At 44.6% G+C, this 20,520-nt stretch overlaps 1 protein-coding gene across 5 annotated transcripts in view; it reads right to left on the reverse strand.

Moving 5' to 3' along the window:
- Nucleotides 1-20,520, reverse strand: part of SCAF8 (SR-related CTD associated factor 8) — a 272,897-nt gene that overhangs the window by 213,734 nt on the left and 38,643 nt on the right. For all 5 annotated transcript variants that reach the window (XR_012883211.1, XR_012883212.1, XM_075862688.1 and 2 more), the window contains one exon: nucleotides 1,861-1,944. Coding sequence is in view for 3 of the 5 variants with exons in the window: in XM_075862688.1 (XP_075718803.1) it covers nucleotides 1,861-1,944 (84 nt within the window). In the remaining 2 variants the exon portion in view is untranslated. The remainder of the gene's footprint in view (nucleotides 1-1,860; nucleotides 1,945-20,520) is intronic.

Genomic DNA, 20,520 nt, shown 5'->3' on the forward strand with positions numbered 1-20,520 from the left:
CCCACAGTAGATAGTGCCATTGTCCACAAAGTACCAGTGCCCACATATAAAGTGACATAGTGCCCACATAGAGCTAGTGCCCACGTAGCTAGCGCCAATGTCCCCTGTTGATAGTACTGCACCCTCCATATATAGCCACAGTGCCCATGTAGATAGCACCACATGCCCATGTAGATAGCACCGCATACCCCTGTAGATAGGACCCCCCTGTAGATAGCACCCCCCTGTAGACAGAATCAACCCCCTGTAGATAGAACCAACCCCCTGTAGATAGCACCCCCCTTGTAGATCGCACCAACCCGCCTTGTAGATTGCACCAACCCCCCCTGTAGATACCACCAACCCACCTGTAGATACCACCAACCCCCCTGTAGATACCACCAATCCCACCCTGTATATAGCACCAACTCTCCCTGTAGATACCACCAACTACCCCGGCAGATAGCACCATATATGGACAGTGACGTCAGGGGCTCGAGTGGATTCCCCTGCCAGAGCATGGGCAAAGCTCTGGCCGGGAATTCCACTTAACGAGTAACCCCTGACTTTACTGTGCATATATAGATAGTGACATCGGGGGCGTCTCCAGGAGCAGAATTCCCGGACAGAGCGTTGCCGACACTCTGGCAGGGAATTCCGCTTTTAGAGGGAGCCCCTGATGTCACTGTCCATATATGGACAGAAACGTCATTAGGTCCCTCTAGGAGCGGAATCCCCAGCCAGAGCGGGGTCTGGCTAGGGATTCCGCTCCTACAAGGAGCTACAGTGGCGCTATCTAAAGCAGGTGGTTCCATCTATGGTGGGTGCTATCTAGAGGGGGTGCTATCTACAGGGAGGTCAGAGGGAGCCCCTGACATCACTGTCCATACTTCTCCGGGCTCAGAACTCAAAGTAGCACTGTGCCCGGTGGGTCTTCGGCCAGGATCAGTTTTTACAGCCAGTAAGTTTAGTTTGTTTTGCTTGACGGCCAGTAATCACGGGTCGTTGAAAAAAATGGACGTGTGAATACACCCATAGAACTTCATTATTTTAAAAACGGCCGTGTGATGGCCGTTAAAAAAACTTCAATTTTTCACTGTCGTGTGAATGTAGCGTAAGTCCACTGCTACTGATGGCTGACTACATCTCTCTCCCCTCTTTTCTCTCAGTGTTAGGCCTCATGCACACGACCGTAAAAACTCCCGTTATTACGGGTCGTAATTACGACCCGAAATAACGGGTCCATAGACTTCTATTGGCCACGGTTACCTTCCCGTTTTCTTACGGGAAGGTGCCCGTGCCGTTGAAAAAGATAGAACATGTTCTATTTTTTTATTTTACGGGCCGTGCTACTATACTTTATAATGGGAGCACGGCCCGGAAAAACGGCCGGCTGCCCGTGGCCGGCCATGCCCGTAATTACGAGTCGTAATTACGGGCACGGTCGTGAGCATGAGGCCTAAGGGTATGTTCACACGCTGTGTTTTCAGGGCGTATATACCCCGAAATACGCCTGAAAAAACGGTTGCTGAACGCCTACGAACATCTGCCCAATTCAATGGGAAAAACTGTGTTTTGTTTAGACAGGGTGTTTTTTTAAGCCGTTTTTGGAGCTTTTTTCATTGGGTCAAAGGAAATATAGCTCCAAAAAGTCTAGAAAAAATGGCTGAAAAACGTTTTCAGCTTCAAAAGCGGCTCAAAATCAGAGTCCGTTTTCTCTGAAAACAGCTCTGTAATTTTCAGCTGTTTTTGATTCTGCGTGCGAACATACCCTAAGAGGTAAGAGGTAGCAGCAGGAAGGGGGAAAAGGTAGTAGACAGCAGATCAGTGTGTGAAAAGGGAGAAAGCTTCTAAGTGTTAAGGGAGGGCACATTGCCTTACCTTTATGGCTTTAATTGCAGACTTTGTGATCTGTGTCATTTTAGCCTTGGAAATCGGAGGCTTGTAATCATTTAGCGAGTATAACTGTAAAGACAATATCAAATCAATTATAAGCATCACTAAATGCTAAATGAATAGTATTATGGTAAACAGACGTCAGTCATAGATTGAGCTGCTTGTGGACAATGTAATTTGCTTCAACATTATTGCATATGTAGGGCTAAATGTACTACTACACAATCAAATCTAATAAACCGCAATTCAGTGCTATTATAGAAGATGGAAAATACAGCAACGTGAAAACTCTACATGTGAAACACTGCTGGTGTACAAGACATTTTGAATGGCCCAATAGTCAGGGCTATATGTAATCTTATATATGTGTACCAAAGCATGACATACATTCAGACCAACGTACATATAAATGAACATATCCAACCTCTAACACACTTATGGAAGTTCTAAAGTTACATCTTCATGAAATTTGTCAGTCATAAACGAACTAAGGCCCCATGCACACGACCGTACCCATAATCACGGTCCATGATTACGGGCACGGACAGCCTTCCGCATTTGTGGGCTGTGCTCCCATTATAAAGTATCGAAGCACGGTCCGTAAAATAAAAAAATAGGACATGTCCTATTTTTTATGGAAGGTTTCTACGGCACGGACACCTTCCCATAAATATACGGGAGGGTATCCGTCAGCCATAGAAATGAATGGGTTCATAATTACGGACAGTAATTAGGGACGAAATCTACGGTCGTGTGCATGGGACCTTAATGTGAACAACAAAAAAAAGACGATATGTAAAATGAGCGCGCAGTGACAATATACCTCAATAAACTGGATACACCTTAATTCAAGCGTTTATTTTTAACGGATTTCTATTACCCCATGCACACTACAGTGTTTTTTACGGATCCGTGTGAGGGCTGTGGGACTGGGCAACAAAACTCAGAGCAGGTCCTATACCCGTCCGTGTTTGCGGCTCGGTCTTGCCCATTCAGGTCTTTGGCAACGGGAACACCATGGACGGCACACGGATGCCATCCGTATGTTGTCCATGTTTTGCGGATCCGTTTGGTTGGGGGCCGCAAAACACAAACGGTTGTGTGCAAGTCGCCTAACTCCCAGGGTGCTGTAGAGAGGGCTTTAAACCCCTTAGCGAAATCTCATGTACAGTTACGTCGCTGCCACCAAGGGGTTAGCACATTGTCACGTAACTGTATGTGACAGTGATAGAGCAGGCACAGAAGCGGAGCCTGCTCCATCACTAGCGGTTGTCAGCTGTATATTAGGCACCATTTAGAAGTGCGACACTGGCCACATATCTATGGATTATTATTTATTTACCCCATTATTCTACTACATTATTATACCCTCTGATGTACTCCGCACAGCCTACATATGCCCCCACATTACAAATTGAAATACAAGAAAAACCCCAAACAGAACTAATACCAAGCAAGATCTGTGCTCCAAGAGCCAAACGGCGCTACCTCCATTCTGAACCCTAGTGTTCCCAAACTGTGATATACGTCCACATATGTGGCATTGCGATACCCGGCAATTTTATGAGGTATCGTATTTTTCAGACTATAAGACTCACTTTATGTCCTGGAAACTGTTCTGTAATGTTGTGCTGCGTCTTATAGCCTGAAGGCAGTAACTGCCAGTGTATAAAGAAGCAGGAGACTGAGCTCTGTGCTTCAAAGGTCCTTGCAGTGCAGTGTAATGGAAGCAGAATGTTGTGTCTTGTGTGTAAAAAATTTCTGGGTTATCTGCTCACTGTAGTCACATCTTACACACAGAATTCTCTCAAATCCGACTGTTCAGTGAGCAAACAACACAAACATTTGTACACACAGCACAGTAAATCTGTGCAGTTACTGATCTGCAAAGACGTTCTAGTCACCCCCCCCCCCCCCCTCCTATGTACAGAGCCCAAGAGCAGATTCATCACTATTAACCCCTGCCTCTGATGTCTGCTGAGTTCAGGGGAGGGTGAGAGCACAATAGCTGCCAATATCTTGTGTTCTTTGGCTGACATTGTACTGTGGCTAGAATTGTATTGGGGCACAGTGGCTGTCATTATGGGGCACTGTGGCTGGCATTGTATTGGGGCACTGTGGATGGCATTGTATTGCAGCACTGTGGTACTGTATCTATATCCTATTGTCTGAATATTACCCAGGAAATGTACAGTTAAAGAGTGCAGCATGTAATGGGGAGGGCTGCACAAACCCTGGGGCACTTTACATCTTTTTTTCTACGTCCCACCGTTATTTAGATATCGGCGCCGTTCTATTTGGCGCCCAATATTTAAATAACCCCCTGAACAGTCAACGAGCCGTGTAATGGCAAGGGGGCGTGATACTATCGCTGTGACACTGTCCAATCAGATATGGACAGTGTCACAGCGTGAGAGTGTGTGCGATTGCAGTCTTTTCATCCGAACAGCCAAGGGGGCGTGTCACTGCTACGGACAGAGCGGTGGAGAGGAGCGCGCTCTCATCTTTTCAGCTCTTGAGAGAGATCAGTTTTGTATTGTCTGCCGAACTGGCAAGGGGGCGTGTCACTGCTACGGACAGTGTAAGCGCTCCCCAGCTCTTACACTGTCCGTAGCAGTGACACGCCAGTTGGTCAAAGAGCAAGACTGATTTCCCACAAGAGATGAGAGCGCGCTCTCTCCACAGCTCTTTCTGTAGCAGTGACACGCCCCCTCGGCTGTTCGGATGAAAAGACTGCAATCGCACACACTCTCATGCTGTGGCACTGTCCATATATGTTTGGACAGTGTCACAGCCATAGTAACATGCCCCCTTGACAATAAACGCCCCAGTTCAAGGGGTTATTTAAATATCAGGAGCCAAATATAACGGCACTGATATCTAAATAACGGAGGGAGGTAGAAAAAATTGTAAAGTGCCCCAGGGTTTGTGCAGCCCTCCCCATTACATGCTGCACTCAGCTGCACATGTATGGGGAGGTGAAAGGTTCTATTTAATTGCAAAACTCTTTTTCTCCTCTTTTATGCTACAAATTATGGGTGCATCTCATGGTCCAGTGCGTCATTTAGTCTGAAAAATACGGCATATGTCTTCAGTGGCAAAAACTGAGCACAACATATTGTGAACTAAAATGGCATATGAGCTGAAAATTCCAGTTTTTATTTTGCACTATCCGCTGCGCATGAATTCCTTCTTGATAAATGTCTTGAGGGGTGTAGTTTAAAAAATGGGGTCACTTCTCGGGGGTTTGTTTTACTATTTCACCTCAGAGCCCAGCAATTGTTGGCCAATGCTGCATAAATAGCCAAAATTACCTAAATTCGCATGGTGCTTTTTCACTCCTGAACCCGGTCTTATGTCCAGGCAAAAGATTAGGGAAACATGTAGGGTGTATCTAAATACAGTAAACACGGTATAAAAATAAAAACTGTCTTTTCATAGTGGCACAAGTTGGGCTCCACATATTGGGCACTGAAATCATATATCTGAGTACATTTTTTTTATTTTTGCTTCGCACCATCTGCTGTGCATTAGTTTCTCATAAAAACCACCTGAGGTGTCAAAATGCTCACTACACCCCTTAAATAATGCCTTGAGGGGTGTATTTTCCAAGATGGCATCACTTCTGGGGGGGGGGGGGTTTGATTTGCTATTTCCTCGGAGCCCTCAATTGTGAGCCAATTCTGTGGAAATCACCAAAATATGACTCAAATAGTCATGGTGCTCTTTCACTTCTGAGTCCTGTCATATGTCCAGGCAAATGATAAATGCCTTGAGGGGTGTAGTTTCGAAAATGGGGTAACTTCTCGGGGGTTTCCAATGTACTCTGGTCCGACAGGGGCTTTACAAATGTGGCATGGCGCTCGACCAGCGATCCAGCATAATCTGAGTTCCAAATGCTAAATGGCTCTCCTTCCTTTCTGAGCCCTGTGACGTGCCCAAACAGAAGTTTATTACCACATATCGGCTATCTCCTATTGAATGTGATGGGCGCTGCAATGTAGATAACAGCAAAGTTTTTTTTTTTTTTTAAAACGATCATTTTTGCCCAAGTTATGAGCAATTTTAGATTTATGCAAATGAGCTTTTCAATGGACAACTGGGCGCGTTTTCTCGTTTTACCAACTGGGCGTTGTGAACAGAAGTGTATGATGCTGACAAATCAGCGTCATGCACTTCTCATCGTTCCCACCCAGCTTCTTTCACTGCAGACACACAGAGTGACGTCACCCACAGGTCCTTCAACCTTGGCGTCGGACGAGAGAAGATACATCGGCACTAGGCGTCCGAGAGGGTAATATGCTCGTCTCTAGGGCGTTTACAATGCTTACCTGCACACGGTGATGCTGCTGCAGATTCAACTCTACCCTCTTGGACGCCTGGAGCCGATGTGTCTTCTCTCGTCTGACGCCAAGGTTGAAGGACCTGTCACACTGTGTGTCTGCAGTGAAAGAAGCTGGGTGGGAACGATGATTTCACCCACAGCTCCTTCAGCCTTGGCGTCGGACGAGAGAAGACACATCGGCTCCAGTCGTCCGAGAGGGTACAGTTGAATCTGCAGCAGCATCACCGTGTGCAGGTAAGCATAGTAAACTCCCTAAAGACGAGCATATTACCCTCTCGGACGCCTGGAGCCGATGTATCTTCTCTGTCCGACGCCAAGGTTGATGGACCTGTGGGTGACGTCACGCTGTGTGTATGCAGTGAAAGAAGCTGGGTGGGAACGATGAGAAGTGCATGACGCTGATTTGTCAGCGTCATACCCTTCTATTCACAACGCCCAGTTGGTAAAAACACAATACACGCCCAGTTGGTACAAACACAATACACGCCCAGTTGGTAAAACTAGAAAACACACCCAGTTGTCCATTAAAAAGCTAATTTGCATAAATCTAAAATTGCTCATAACTTGGGCAAAAATGATCGTTTAAAAAAAAACTAAAAAAACTTTGCGGTTATCTACATTGCAGCGCCGATCACATTCAATAGGGGATAGGGATTTTATAATCTGGTGACAGAGCCTCTTTAACTATTTTGTGTGGTATAACTATCTGTCTTAGGGTATGTTCACACGCTTAGCAAAAAACATCTGAAAATACGGAGCTGTTTTCAAGGGAAAACAGCTCCTGATTTTCAGACGCTTTTTAAGCCACTCGCGACTTTTGCTGCGTTTTTTACAGCCATTTTTGTAGCTGTTTTCAATAGAGTCTATGAAAAACGGCTCCAAAAACAGCCCAAGAAGTGCCTGCACTTCTTTTTCGCTGCCATTTTTCAAAACAGCCGCGTAAAAAAAACGTCCCTTCGTAACAGAACGCCGTTTTTCCTATTGCAATCAATGTGCAGATGTTTGGAGGCGTTCTGCTTCCGATTTTTCGGCCCAAATAACGGCCGAAAATAGCCCGTGTGAACATATCCTTACAAGCAGATACATTTAAATTTAGAAAAATTATAATTTTTGCAAATGTTCTCAAAATTTTAGTGTTTTTCACAAATACTGAATTAATCGACACTATTTTAAGAGAAAACAATCTCAGAATCGCTTGGATAAGTAAAACCACTGCAAAGTTATTACCACATAAAGTGACACATGCCAGATTTGAATAAATGGGCTGTGTCCACAAGACCAAAATTGGCTGTCTCCAAGGGGTTAAATAAACATGAGATTACCGTGTGATGGAGTGCTACGGTTAGGCCTCATTTACACGAGCGTAATATACGCGCGTGCGACGCGCGTGCTTTTCACGCGTGTCGTACGCACCTATATTACTCTATGGGGGCATGCAGACAGTCCGTGAGTTTTGCTCAGCGTGAGTGCGCTGAAAAAAACTCACGACATGTTCTAAGTGTCTTACAGATGACCGAACCGAACTTTACCGGGTTCGGCCGAACTCGTTTTGACCGAACCCGGCAGGAGACAGTCACTGTGCAGGGTGCTGAAAGAGTTAAACTGGTTCAGCACCCTGGACAGTGACTTCCGATTCCAATATACGTGAACGTCTAAAAAAAAAAAAAGTTCTGACTTACCGATAACTCCCGGCTTCTTCCTCCAGTCTGACCTCCCGGGATGACAATTCAGTCCAAGTGACAGCTGCAGCCAATCACAGGCTGCAGCGGTCACATGGACTGCCGCGTCATCCAGGGAGGTGGGGCCAGATGTCAAGAGAGGCGCGTCACCAAGGACGCGTCACCAAGGCAACGGCCGGGAAGTTCTCGGTAAGTACGAACCTCTTTTTTTTTTAAACAGGTTACTCGATATGGTGATCGGAATGCACTGACGAGGGTGCTGAAAGAGTTACTGCCGATCAGTTAACTCTTTCAGCACCATGGACAGTGACTGACGTCGGCTAGCCTCATCTCTATGATGGCGGCTGCGCGAAAATCATGCAGCCGCGCATCATACACGGATGACACACGGAGGTGTCAAGTGCCTTTTGTGCACGCAAAACGCTGCGTTTTTTACGTGCGCAAAACGCACACGCTCGTGTAAATGAGGCCTAAAAGAGAGGACCGTTGAGGACTTACAATTTTAGAATCCTAGATCTACGTGTGCAATTTTTTTGCACGTCCACATCAACGAACACGAATTAAAAAATTTGAAGGATATTGATCTCATTGGTCCAATGTTAAGCTTGCCATAAACATTTGATAAAGTCATCTAAACCCACAGATTTCATAAAAATAAGTCTACTAACTAAAGTGTAAGGCCTCATGCACACGACCGTAGCCATGTGAACAGCCGTGATTTTCGGGACGGCCAGGGGCAGAGAGTCACCCGCCAGCCACCCGCAAATCGCGGCAGTGCAAATGGCCGCGTCTATTATTTCCTATGAGCCTGGACCGCAGAACACGGCCATAATAAGACTTGTCCGTTCTTTCTGCGGTCCAGGCTCCTGGGCCATGCACGGACCGTGGAAACCACGGTCGTGTGCATGGCCCCATAGGAATGAATGGGGCCGCAATTCTCCCGTGGATTTTTGGGGGTATTGCGGCCGCAAAAGCACGTTCGTGTGCATGGGGCCTAATGTGTTGCTTCCCACTCTCCCATGATCTTTTGTTCTGTGTCTGGCAGCAGCTTATTCCCAACACTTATCGAACAAATAAGCAGGCTCAGCTGAGCCCAATGTGCTAGATTATGGTGGAGGCAGAAAAAGTGAATTTTTAGGACATTTTGCCTTTTTCTTTTTTTAAAGGAGTAATCTGGATTCAGAAAAGTTATTCTGTGTATAATGAAGAGTTATAGAATTTGCCAATATGCTTTCTGGTTTTCAAGATCTCTCCTTGCACTCACATTCAATTAAAAACCTTTATTCTTTACTTCCAGTGGATAAAAATCTGTCCTGCCCATGTGATAATCACACAAGTACACGGTAGAGCGAATCACCGCATGGTTGAATTTTCCACAACGGATTCGCAGCACAATCCGAATGTGTTACATGTGGCGAAGGTGCAGATGTGCTGAGGATTTCACCCATGCATACGACCATAAAAATTGTCCGCAATTACGGACGCATTCACTATTGTTTGTGGACACCTTCCCGTTTATTTTACAGGCTGCAGAAGTGTATTGTACTTTGTATGGGAGCATGGGCCGAAAATGTGGGCGGCTGTCCGCGCCCGCAATCGCTGCCCGCGATTACTGGCACAGCCGTGTGCATGAGGCCTTAATTTGCAAAAGGTAAAATCTAATACTAATCTGTTGCATCATACTCTGAATTCTGTGCAATTTTTTTCCCAATACATGCGGATGAAATTTTGAAAACCCCATCCACATGCAATATGCAGTAAATTGCTGCAGATTTTTGGTGCTGCAGATTTTCTCTTAGGATGCAGTCACAAGTGGTATAATTTTCCATAGCGGGAAAATCTGCTGAAGAAAATTACACCACGTATTTCATTTGGTGGAAATAAAATCTGCATAATATAAATCTCTGTGTAGAATTTTTCCGCTGCAGGAATACTTTCCGCAGCGTTTTCTGTATGTATTGCGGGTCTTGGATATAGAATTTCATCACAGACTTCAATACGATGTGAAATTCCGCACTGAAATATGCAACACAAATAACGAAGCAACTTTGTCTCAAAATCTGCAGAATTACCAATGTGTATTTTTACGCTTTGTGTGACTGCACACTAAGGGTATGTACATACAGCATATGTTTGAGACAGAAAAATACATGGCGGATTTCAAGAGAAACCATCCTCTGAATCCAGGCATTTTTGGAGCGGATTTTCAAAGCATTTTTGTTTTTGGCAAGCGTAATTTGAAGTGTTTTTGAAGCGTAAATTAAGGAATATTTTAGATGTGTTTTCTTTATTGTCAATGGAAAATCAGCTTGTTAAATGTAAATGCTTCAAGAAGTGACATCACTTCTTTTTTACGAAGTGTTTTTTAATTCAGCAACGTAAAAATACGCCTCGTATGAACTACACAGTATGCTTCCCATTAAAATGGTGTGATCACCACATGCCCAGGACAGATTTTCATCACTGTAAGGCTGGGTTCACACGACCTATTTTCAGACGTAAACAAGGCGTATTATGACAGCTGTCAAACGACGACGCATAAAAATACAGCCTCGTCAAAAGAAGTGCAGGACACTTCTTTCAGACGTAATTTGAGCCGTTCTTCATTGAACTCAATGAAGAGCAGCTCAAAATTTACGGCTGTCAGAGAAGCCTCGCAAAATGCGAGGAGGAGCATTTACGACTGAAACGAGGCAGCTGTTTTCTCCTGAAAACAATCTGTCTTTTCAGATGTAAAAGCCTCTCATCGTGTGCACATACCCTTACAAATAAATAACAAAGCTTCCTACTGCATGACTGCAAGAACAGACGTTAAAACCTGGGAGGGATGGACAGAAAGTATATTGGAGCATGGTATCACTTTTCATTAAACAATGAAGAATCTTTATTTTCTGAAACTGGAATACCCCTTTCAACTGTCATGATTTTTGTCGCAGATTCCTAGTGGTTTCTTCAAATGGAAATCAATAGGGAAAAGAGCACTATTAACAAAAACATAATCATCGGTGCCATTGAAGCAGTTCTATAAATAATCACCTGGTGACGTTTCTTCAAAACAAATAGCCTTTTCTATGTGCCAGCTATTTTCCAAATAAAAAGTGAATGTCACATGGTGCGGTCATATCATGTCTTTTGCCGCAAGTTTTGTTAAAGCGTCACGTTTCATGAAATTTGTGGCAAAAAACCTGATAAGACCTCAGTGTGAATAAACCCTAAGGCCTTGTTCACACTGAACTGTTTGGCGTTTTTTTTTTATCCAGAAACTGTGCCAAATAACGTCTGAAAATGCCTCCCATTGATTTCAACGGGAGACGGAAACGTTTTTTTCCCCGCAAACCCGATTGAAATCAATGGTAGACGGAAAGTCTCGAGTTTGTTTCCTTTGCCTGTTGAAGGAAGAAATTTTAAAAAATCCGCCTCAAAAACCGCAGCATAAAAAATTGCGGAACAAAACACGTGTTGCAAAACCACTTAAAAATAAAAAACAGCTGATTTTTCCAGGCAGAATTTTCTGTGTGAACTAGGCCTAAGACCGGGCTCCCACGTAGCATAAATACTAGATTGTCCGCAACGGATTTCATTGCGGAAAATCCACAGCATTATACTGTAGCATCAGAGTGGATGAGATTTGACCAAATCTCATCCACACGCTGCGTAAATGATAAGTGGAAAAAACGCTAAGAAATTGACATGCGGTGCGGTTTTTAATGAATGCGCAGCATGTCAATTGTATTCGCGTAATCGCTGCTTTCTCGTTGCGGGTTTTCCCCCATTTAATTCAATGGGGAGGTAAAACCTGCAACAAATAGCAGATGTTGCAAGTTTTGAGGCAAAAAAGCTGCGATTCTGCTGCAAAAATCGCAACACAGAAAAAAGATAATCTTATGCAGAAATCTGTGCTTCTTCATCCAGGCCGGCCTCCTGGGATGAAGTTTCATCCCATGTGACTGCAGAAGCCAATCATGGGTTTAAACCCCCAGCAGGCCGGGTTGCAGGACGGCAGAGGGACACGTCGCCATGGCAAGTATGGCATGTTTTTTTTTTACATGCAATTTTCCGAAGTGGACATTCCGGCTGAAAAACTGCACTTCAATTTGGTTAGGTTTTTTGGCCGGAATTCCCTGCGGCGACCAGGGCGGACATGCTGTGTGCTTTTATGCAGTGTATCCGCCCTGTGTTAATATACCCTAAGGCCGGATTCACACTAGCGTTTTGCGCGCATTGCAGTTGCGTGTGTCATCAGTATGTGCTGCGTGATTTTCACGCATATGCCATCCTTATGACACGCGGTTTTGAAGTTTAGAAGGAAGTGCTTTTATTTTTTCGTTCATTTCTTTATCTACTGTTGCGCGAATCACGCGCGTCACACGGAAGTGCTTCCGTGTGCCGTGCGGGATTTTCACGCACCCATTGACTTCGATGGGTGCGTGATGCGCGAAAAACGGCCAAATATAGGACATGTCGTGAGTTTTACGAAGCGGACATACGCTGCGTGAAAATCACGGACTGTCTGAACGGCCACATTCACTAACATAGATCCGTGCGACGTGCGTGATTTTCACACGCGTATCATGGACGTAATACACGTTCGTGCAAATAAGGCCTAAGGGCCTCCTCATATCTGCGTTGGGCTTCTCATCCATCTGTTCCTTTAGAGAAACAGACAAAAGGAAAGACAAATGAAAAGTATTGTTTCCGTTTGCATTTACTATTCATTCCAATGGTATGTTTTATGTTTCAGTTTGCATCGGTTTGGCTCCGTTCCATTAGTTTTATGTTTTTTTGACGGAAAGCATACCAAAAATCAGGCAAATGTAATTATACTGGAATATCACTCCGTATTACTCTAGTGTAGGATATAGTAGTGTAGCAAATTCTTACGTGTATTATCTCTTTCCACAGGGTGCCTCCTTTGCCGAGAAAAAGCTTTTATTCCATTTATGCAAATTAGCATTTTGGAGCAACGAGGGTGTCACTGTTGCTCCAAAATGCTCTCTCGTCATTCGCCAGTTCAACCCCCGACTTCACGCCTGGACCTGTAGTGTAGCGAACGTGTGCGCGTCCCTGCATCCTAGAATGGTGACCCAAAGTTGTACTGCGCATGCGCTGCATCCTAACCGGTGCATGCGCAGTATAATCTTAATGCTCACCGTTCTTTTTTTATAAATTCTTTTATTTTCCGTTTTTCAATACACAAAAAACAATCGTGCAGACATAAATAGCACTGACAGGCCAGCATAAGGAATTACAAGAAGTGCATAGAACACAATGAATAACAACGTACAATTAGGATAACATTGATAGAGAAACTCTTGTATGCACCCTGAACCCGCAGCCATGCATTATAACCCGTAAGAGAACAGAAATGAGCTAAAGAGAAACAAAAGAGAAGAGGGGACAGAAAGGAAAAGGGAAGGAGAACTGACCTGACGTAATGGGCCTAGCTATTATGCTCAAGAGACCATGATGGTCCTGTACTCCACAGAAGATTGAAACCGGATCCAAACACGCCACGTCTTAAGAAAGTTGGCGTGGGACCCTCTCATGGATGCCGTGAGGTCCTCCATTCTCATAGTTTCTTGGATTTTACTGAACCACATGCCCACCGAAGGAGGGCAAGTTTGTCTCCACAGCGCGGGGACGCACGCTCTAGCTGCATTCACCATGTGCGAACCAATGAGGGTCGATACGTGGATAATGGCACATCACACAAATGGAGCAGGAAAAAACAGAGATCTCGGAAGGAGGAAATCCGTGAATTTCGAGGAAATGCGCCACATCTGAGACCAGAAATCAGTCAAGAGCGGGTACTCCAAAAAAATTTGCAGAATTGTACCCACATGGTCACATAATCTCCGACACAACGGCGAGACCGCATGTATCATCGCATGCAATCTGGAAGGCACTCTATACCATCTCGACAGGATCTTAAACCCCGCCTCCTGAAATCTGCTAGCCATAGAGGATTTATGCGTCATAGTGAACAAGCGGTCCTTATGCTCCGTAGTAAATGTTAAACCCAAGTCCCTTTCCCAGCTTAACAAGTAGGCAGGAGTGGACAAATCGGATGGTGAGATCAGGAGAGCATAAAGTCTGGACAACCAGCGACGCACCGTGCCCGTGCAAAGGAGTTCGAAAGGGGAACTATCTCGTGAGTATGCCGATGAGTTAGTTAGGGACGCGAGTAAGTGTCTCAAGTGGGTGACCTGCCATGTAGTAAATGGGACAGGATCAGACAAAGACTCCAACTGTGCGCTAGTCATCCACGTCTCATCCTGCATAAAGTGTGTGGCACGTCCCTTACCTGCCTTCAACCAAAGCTAAAAGGGCCCCCCTTCCTGCCCCGGTGGGAAAGCAAGATTGCCCAAGATAGCAAACAAGGGATAGGGACACGGAGAAATCTCTTTCCGGGCAAAAAGCTGTGACGCAACCGCCAGGGTGGGCCCGATAGACGGGTGCGTCCGCGCCGACAGGGGAACGTGGTTGCCCACCCAAGTAAGGCCTGGAAAGGAACTTCAAGAAAGGTCTGCTCCATGGACACCCACTCTTTAATCTCACTGTGCCTAAACCAGTCCAAAATTCGTGTCAAGTGGGAGGCCTGATGGTAGGAAACAAAGTCCGGGAGACCAACGCCACCCTCACACTTAGCACAAAAAAGCATAGATCGAGCAATACGCGCGGGTTTCCCCACACATATGAACTTGTGGAGTAGAGACAGCAGAGCTTGAAAGAATGGGCGTGGGATGTGTACCGGCAGCGCCTGAAAGAGATACAAGATCTGTGGCAAAATATTCATTTTAAATATGGCACACCTGCCAAACCAGGTAAAGGTGCCCGTCGTCCAAGAATCCAAATCGCTCTCTACGCGTTGAAGTAACGGAGGGTAGTTCACCGCATAGAGGCGAGACAGATCACTGGGAATCCGGACCCCCAAATATTTAAGCGAATCTCTAGCCCATTTAAAGGAGAAGGACTCAGACAAATCATCCACCAGGGTCTGCGGCAACGAGATATTAAGAGCCTCCGACTTCTGGGAGTTGATCTTAAAGTTCGACAATTTCGAATATCTGCCCAACTCCGCCATCAGGTTGGGTAAGGAGATCCTGGGAGCAGTGAGAATGAAGAGCAGGTCATCCGCATAAGCAGCGACCTTATGGGACCTTCCTCCCAAAAATGCTCACCGTTCTAATCGGCACTACTGCGCATGCGCTGATTAGGATGCAGGGACACGCGCATGTTCACTACACTACAGGTCCAGGCGTGAAGTCGCATGGTAAGCTGACTGGCCCCTGTCAATCAAAGGAAGCAGGGAGGGAAGGGGGGTTGAACTGTGGAATGACGAGAGAGCATTTTGGAGCAACGTTGACGCCCTCGTTTCTCCAAAATGCTAATTTGCATAAACAGAATAAAAGCTTTTTCTCTGCTAAGGAGGCACTCTGTGGAAAAACATAATACACGTCAGAATCAGGTTAGCCTAATCTACAATAGCTTTTTGGTAGTTCAATACGGACATCTTAAAAAAAGTGGCTCAAACTTCTGCTACTTAGGCCTTATTCACACGAACGTGTCCGTTTTACGTGAGCAAAAGTTCCGTGTGGCATCAGTATGTGCTGCGTGCCTGCTTGATTTCCGCGCATATGGCAGCGTGAAGACACTCTGTTTTTATGTTTACAAACATAAAAGCAGGAGGTGCTTTTCTTGTTTCATTCATGTATTTTACTACTGTAGCGCGAATCACGCACGGCACATGGAAGTGCTTCCGTGTGCCGTGCGGGATTTTCACGCACCCATTGACTTCAATAAGTGCGTGATGCGCGAAAAACGCCCAAGTATAGGACATGTCATGAGTTTTACGCAGCGCACATACGTGAAAATACGGACTGCCTGAACGGCCCCATTCACTTACATAGGTCCGTGCGACTTTCACGAAATCTGACCGAACCTTTCAAGCATACTGAGGGGATATATCGCAAGTTTTTCAACAGTTTTCTGGCGTAAAAAATTCCCACATTTTGGAGTAGGCCAAATTTACGACTTTTTTTTCCACTTTCCAAAAGTGGCAACAATAAGGGGGCAGGGTTTTGCCAAAAGTGGTGGGGTTTCCGCTGGAATGACAGATTCATCAGAATTTTCACCAGAAGTAAACGTAAGTTATGTCGCAAATCTACAACTGCTCAATGCAGGAGTAGACTTGCATTTCTGTTGCGAAGACAACCAAATATGCGCCAAATATATTAAGTAATAAATTTCCGCTAAAGTAAATTACTGAGACTGGCATTTGAAACACCTGTATGAATTCCCCCCATTGTCTTAAAAGGATTTAACCACTTAACGACTGCCCACCATCTGTTAATGGCAGGCGGTCCTGGTGCTTAGTCTACACCGACGTCTTTTGACGTCGCTGTAGAAAACGCTGATGAGCGCTCATCTTCTAAGTAGAAGCTGTAACTTACAGATCCTGAACTTAAAACTGCCTCCTAATCACAGCTGGGATCGGAAAACATTCCAACCCATCTTTGTAACCCTTTGATCGCCGCAGTCTGTGACCGCGGCATGATCAAAGGGAACTTCCCTCTTTCATCGCGTCACCGAAAACCCGAAGACTCGATCAAAGACCAGGGAATCCCTCTGCAGTCAGCCCTGGGGCCCTAGAAAGGACCCCAGGGCTATCTGTTCAGTTTACCTGCTGATAGGGCACACTATGTGCTGCCATAACAACAGCCTGTATCATGTTAAATAAAGTTATTCTTTAATGGGATTAAAAAAAAAACTAAAAAAACATAAATAAAAAAATGTCCCAAAAAACAAAGTAATTATTTTGCATAAAATATATTTTATTGCCCATACATTACATAAAGACAAAAAAACACATATTAGGTATCTACGGGACCGTAATAATCTGAAGAATTAATTTAACAGGTTATTTAGCGTTAAACGTGAATGGAATAAAACTAAAACTACGCAGAGATTCGCTTTTTCCTATATTCACGCCGCAAAAATTAATTATATAGCTTACACAGTGACTTTTTTTTTCTACTCCCAAACTGAGCAAAAAAAATAAAATTTCTCCCGCATAAAACAAGGCCTCATACAGCCACGTCAATGAAAAAAATAGTTATAATAGTTAGAAAAATTTAGCTGGTCATCAACCCCTTAACGATCAGTGACGTACTATTCCGTCATGGAAACCGCCCTATTCGCGCTCCATGACGGAATAGTACGTCACGGGAGTAAGGGCCATTTCGGCCGTCCTCCCAACACATACAGGAGCTGTGACAGCTGCTGTCTCGTACAGCAGCTGTCACAGCTCCTACAGCTGTCTTGTACAGCAGCTGTCACAGCTCCTACAGCGGGGACCGATCGCTGTGTCCCCGCTGATTAACCCCTTAAAAGCCACGTTCAATAGAAATCGCGGCTTTTTAGGGGTTAAGCTACAATCGCCGGCCTGCTACACGATAGCGGCCGGCGATCGCGACTATGGCAACCGGACACCAAACAATGGCTATGCCATCGACGGAAGCCTAGTGGGTCCTGACGAAGTCAGGACCCACTATGCTTGCTGTCAGTGAGTAGCTGACAGCTCTAATACACTGCACTACGCATGCAGTGCAGTGTATTAGAATAGCGATCAGGGCCTCCTGCCCTCAAGTCCCCTAGTGGGACAAAGTAATAAAGTAAAAAAAAAGTAAAAAAAAGATGTGTAAAAATATGAAAATAAAAATTTTAAAAGTAAAAAAATCCCCCCTTTTCCCTTATCAGTCCTTTATTATTAATAAAAATATATAAACAAACAAACTATACATAATTGGTATCGCCGCGTCCCTAACGGCCTGAACTACAAAATTATTTCGTAATTTATCCCGCGCGGTGAATGCCGTAAAAGAAAACAATAATAAACCGTACCACAATCACAATTGTTTGGTCACTTCACCTCCCAAAAAATGGAAAAAAAAGAGATCAAAAAGTCGCATGTACCTAAAAATGGTACTGATGGAAACTACAATTCGTTACGCAAAAAAACAAGTCCTCGCACGGCTTTATTGATGGAAAAATAAAAAGGTTCTGGCTCTTAGAATAAGGAACACAAAAAGTGAATGATTTTTTACAAAACGTATTTTATTGTGCAAACGCCATAAGACATAAAAAAAACCTATAAACATCTGGTATCGCCGTAATCGTATCGCCCCGCAGAATAAAGTGAATATGTCATTTATAGCGCATGGTGAACGCTGCAAAAAAAAAATAGAATAAAAAAACAATAGTAGAATTGCTGTTTTTTTAGTCACCGCGCCACTTAAAAATAGAATAAAAACTGATCAAAAAGTCGCATGCACCCCAAGAAAACTACAATGGATTCCTCAAGGGGTCTAGTTTCCAAAATGGGGTCACTTTTGGGGGGTTTCCGCTGTTTTGGCACCACAAGACCTATTCAAACCGGACATGGTGCCTAATAAAAAGGAGGGCTCAAAATCCACTATTTGCTCCTTTGCTTCGGAGGCCGGTGCTTCAGTCCATTACCGCACTAGGGCCACATGTGGGATATTTCTCAAATCTGCAGAATCTGGGCAATAAGTATTGAGTTGCGTTTCTCTCGTAAAAGTTTCTGTTTTACAGAAAAAAGTGTAAAAAAAAAGGATTTTCTGACAAAAAAAATGTACATTTCACCTCTACTTTGCTCTAAATTCCCGTGAAATACCTAAAGGGTTCATAAACTTTCTAAATGCTGTTGTGAATACTTTGAGGGGTCTAGTTTCTAAAATGGGGTGTTTCATAGGGGTTTCTAATATATAGGCCCCTCAAAAGCAACTTCAGAACTGAACTGGAACTTAAAAAACTAAATAAATTAGGCAATACTTCGCTTCTTACATTATACTGATAATGAGCCGTGCCCACCCCGAGATGACCCCAGTTTTGACCGTTTGTATAAATGGAGACCCCTATTAGACCGTTTCAGTGCCCGGTTTGCACAAGCATACACCCCGAGAATTGTATTTCTATTGATGAGTCCTTAGTAGATTTTAAAGGGAGGGTTCAATTCCGCCAGTACCTGCCGGGTAAGAGGTCAAGATATGGCGTGAAGATGTATAAGCTGTGCGAGAGTGCAACAGGCTATACCTACAAATTTAGGATATATGAAGGGAAGGACAGCAGTATTCAGCCCCCAGAATGCCCCCCCCCCCTTACTGTGAGTTAATGCAAAAACTGTGTGGGATTTGGTGCACCCACTGATGGACCAGGGTTACCACCTCTGCCTGGATAATTTTTATACCAGCGTCCCGCTCTTCAACTGCCTCACTTCCAGAAGTCCTGCGGCATGCAGCACTGCTAGAAGAAATCTGAGAGGGCTCCCTAAGACTGTGCTTGGGAAAATACTCAGAAGGGGTGAGTGCAGGGCACAATCAAGGAGCAACATATTGTGTGTCACGTACAAGGACAAGAGAGATGCCACACCAGTACCCATGTACCAGTACTAGGTACTAGTACAGAGACCCCCAAACCAGACTGCATCCTGGACTACAATAGGTACTTGTCAGATCAAGCCCTGAAGCCCTACAGCGCCATGCGGTGTGGTATAAGAAGCTGGCTGGGCACATCATACAGATGGCATTGTACAATGCGTACGTGCTACGTCGATGTGCAGGCTAGAGGGGAACTTTCCTGGAATTTCAAGAGGTGGTTATCAAGAAACTAATTTTTAGGGACCAAGAAGGGGGGGCAGCCAGTACTTCTGGAAGCGAGGCCACACGCATCGTACAAGGCCAACACTTTCCAGGAGAAGTTCCCCAAACTGGCAAGAAAGGAAAAAGTCAAAAGAGGTACAAAGTCTGCTATAAGAGGGGGATAAGGAAGGACACAATATATCAATGTGACACGTGTCCCGAAAAACTAAGGCTCCGTATGTATGAAAGAGTGCTTCAAAATGTATCATACATCCCTTGATTTTTAATCTACCCCAGTTTTACTTACCCTGATGCACTCTGCACATCTTATCCCCCTCATCTTTCCCTTCTGAGCCCTGCTGTGTGCCTAGGCAGCTGATAACAGCCACATGTAGGGTATTGACGTACCCGTGAGAACCCACATTACAGTTTATGGGGTGTATGTCTCCGGTCAAAATGCTCACTACACCTCTAGATAAATGCCTCAAGGGTGTAGTTTTTAAAACGGGGTTACTTCTTGGGGGTTTCAACTGTACTGGTACTTCAGGGGCTTCTGCATACATGACTTTGCACCAAAAAATCCCCAGTAGGCCAAATGGTGGTCCTTTCCTTCTGAGCCCTCCCATGGGCCCAAACGGCAGTTTATCACCACAAATGGGGTACTGCCGCACTCAGGACAAATTGGGCAACAAAATGGGATATTTTGTTCCCTGTGAAAATAGGAAATTTTGATCACAAATTACATCTTATTGGAAAAAATGTCATTTTTTAAATTTCACAACCCAATTAAAATAGGTGCTGTGAAAAAACTGTGTGGTGAAAATGATAACAACAACCATAAATTAATTACTTGAGGGGTGTAGTTTCCAAAATGGTGTCACTATTGGGGGATTCCTACTGTTTTGGCACCTCAACACCTCTTCAAACCTGGCATGCTGCCTTCAATATATTCTAGTAAAAA

This window comes from Rhinoderma darwinii, chromosome 4 (genome assembly GCF_050947455.1).
Source record: "Rhinoderma darwinii isolate aRhiDar2 chromosome 4, aRhiDar2.hap1, whole genome shotgun sequence".
Lineage (NCBI taxonomy): Eukaryota > Metazoa > Chordata > Amphibia > Anura > Rhinodermatidae > Rhinoderma > Rhinoderma darwinii.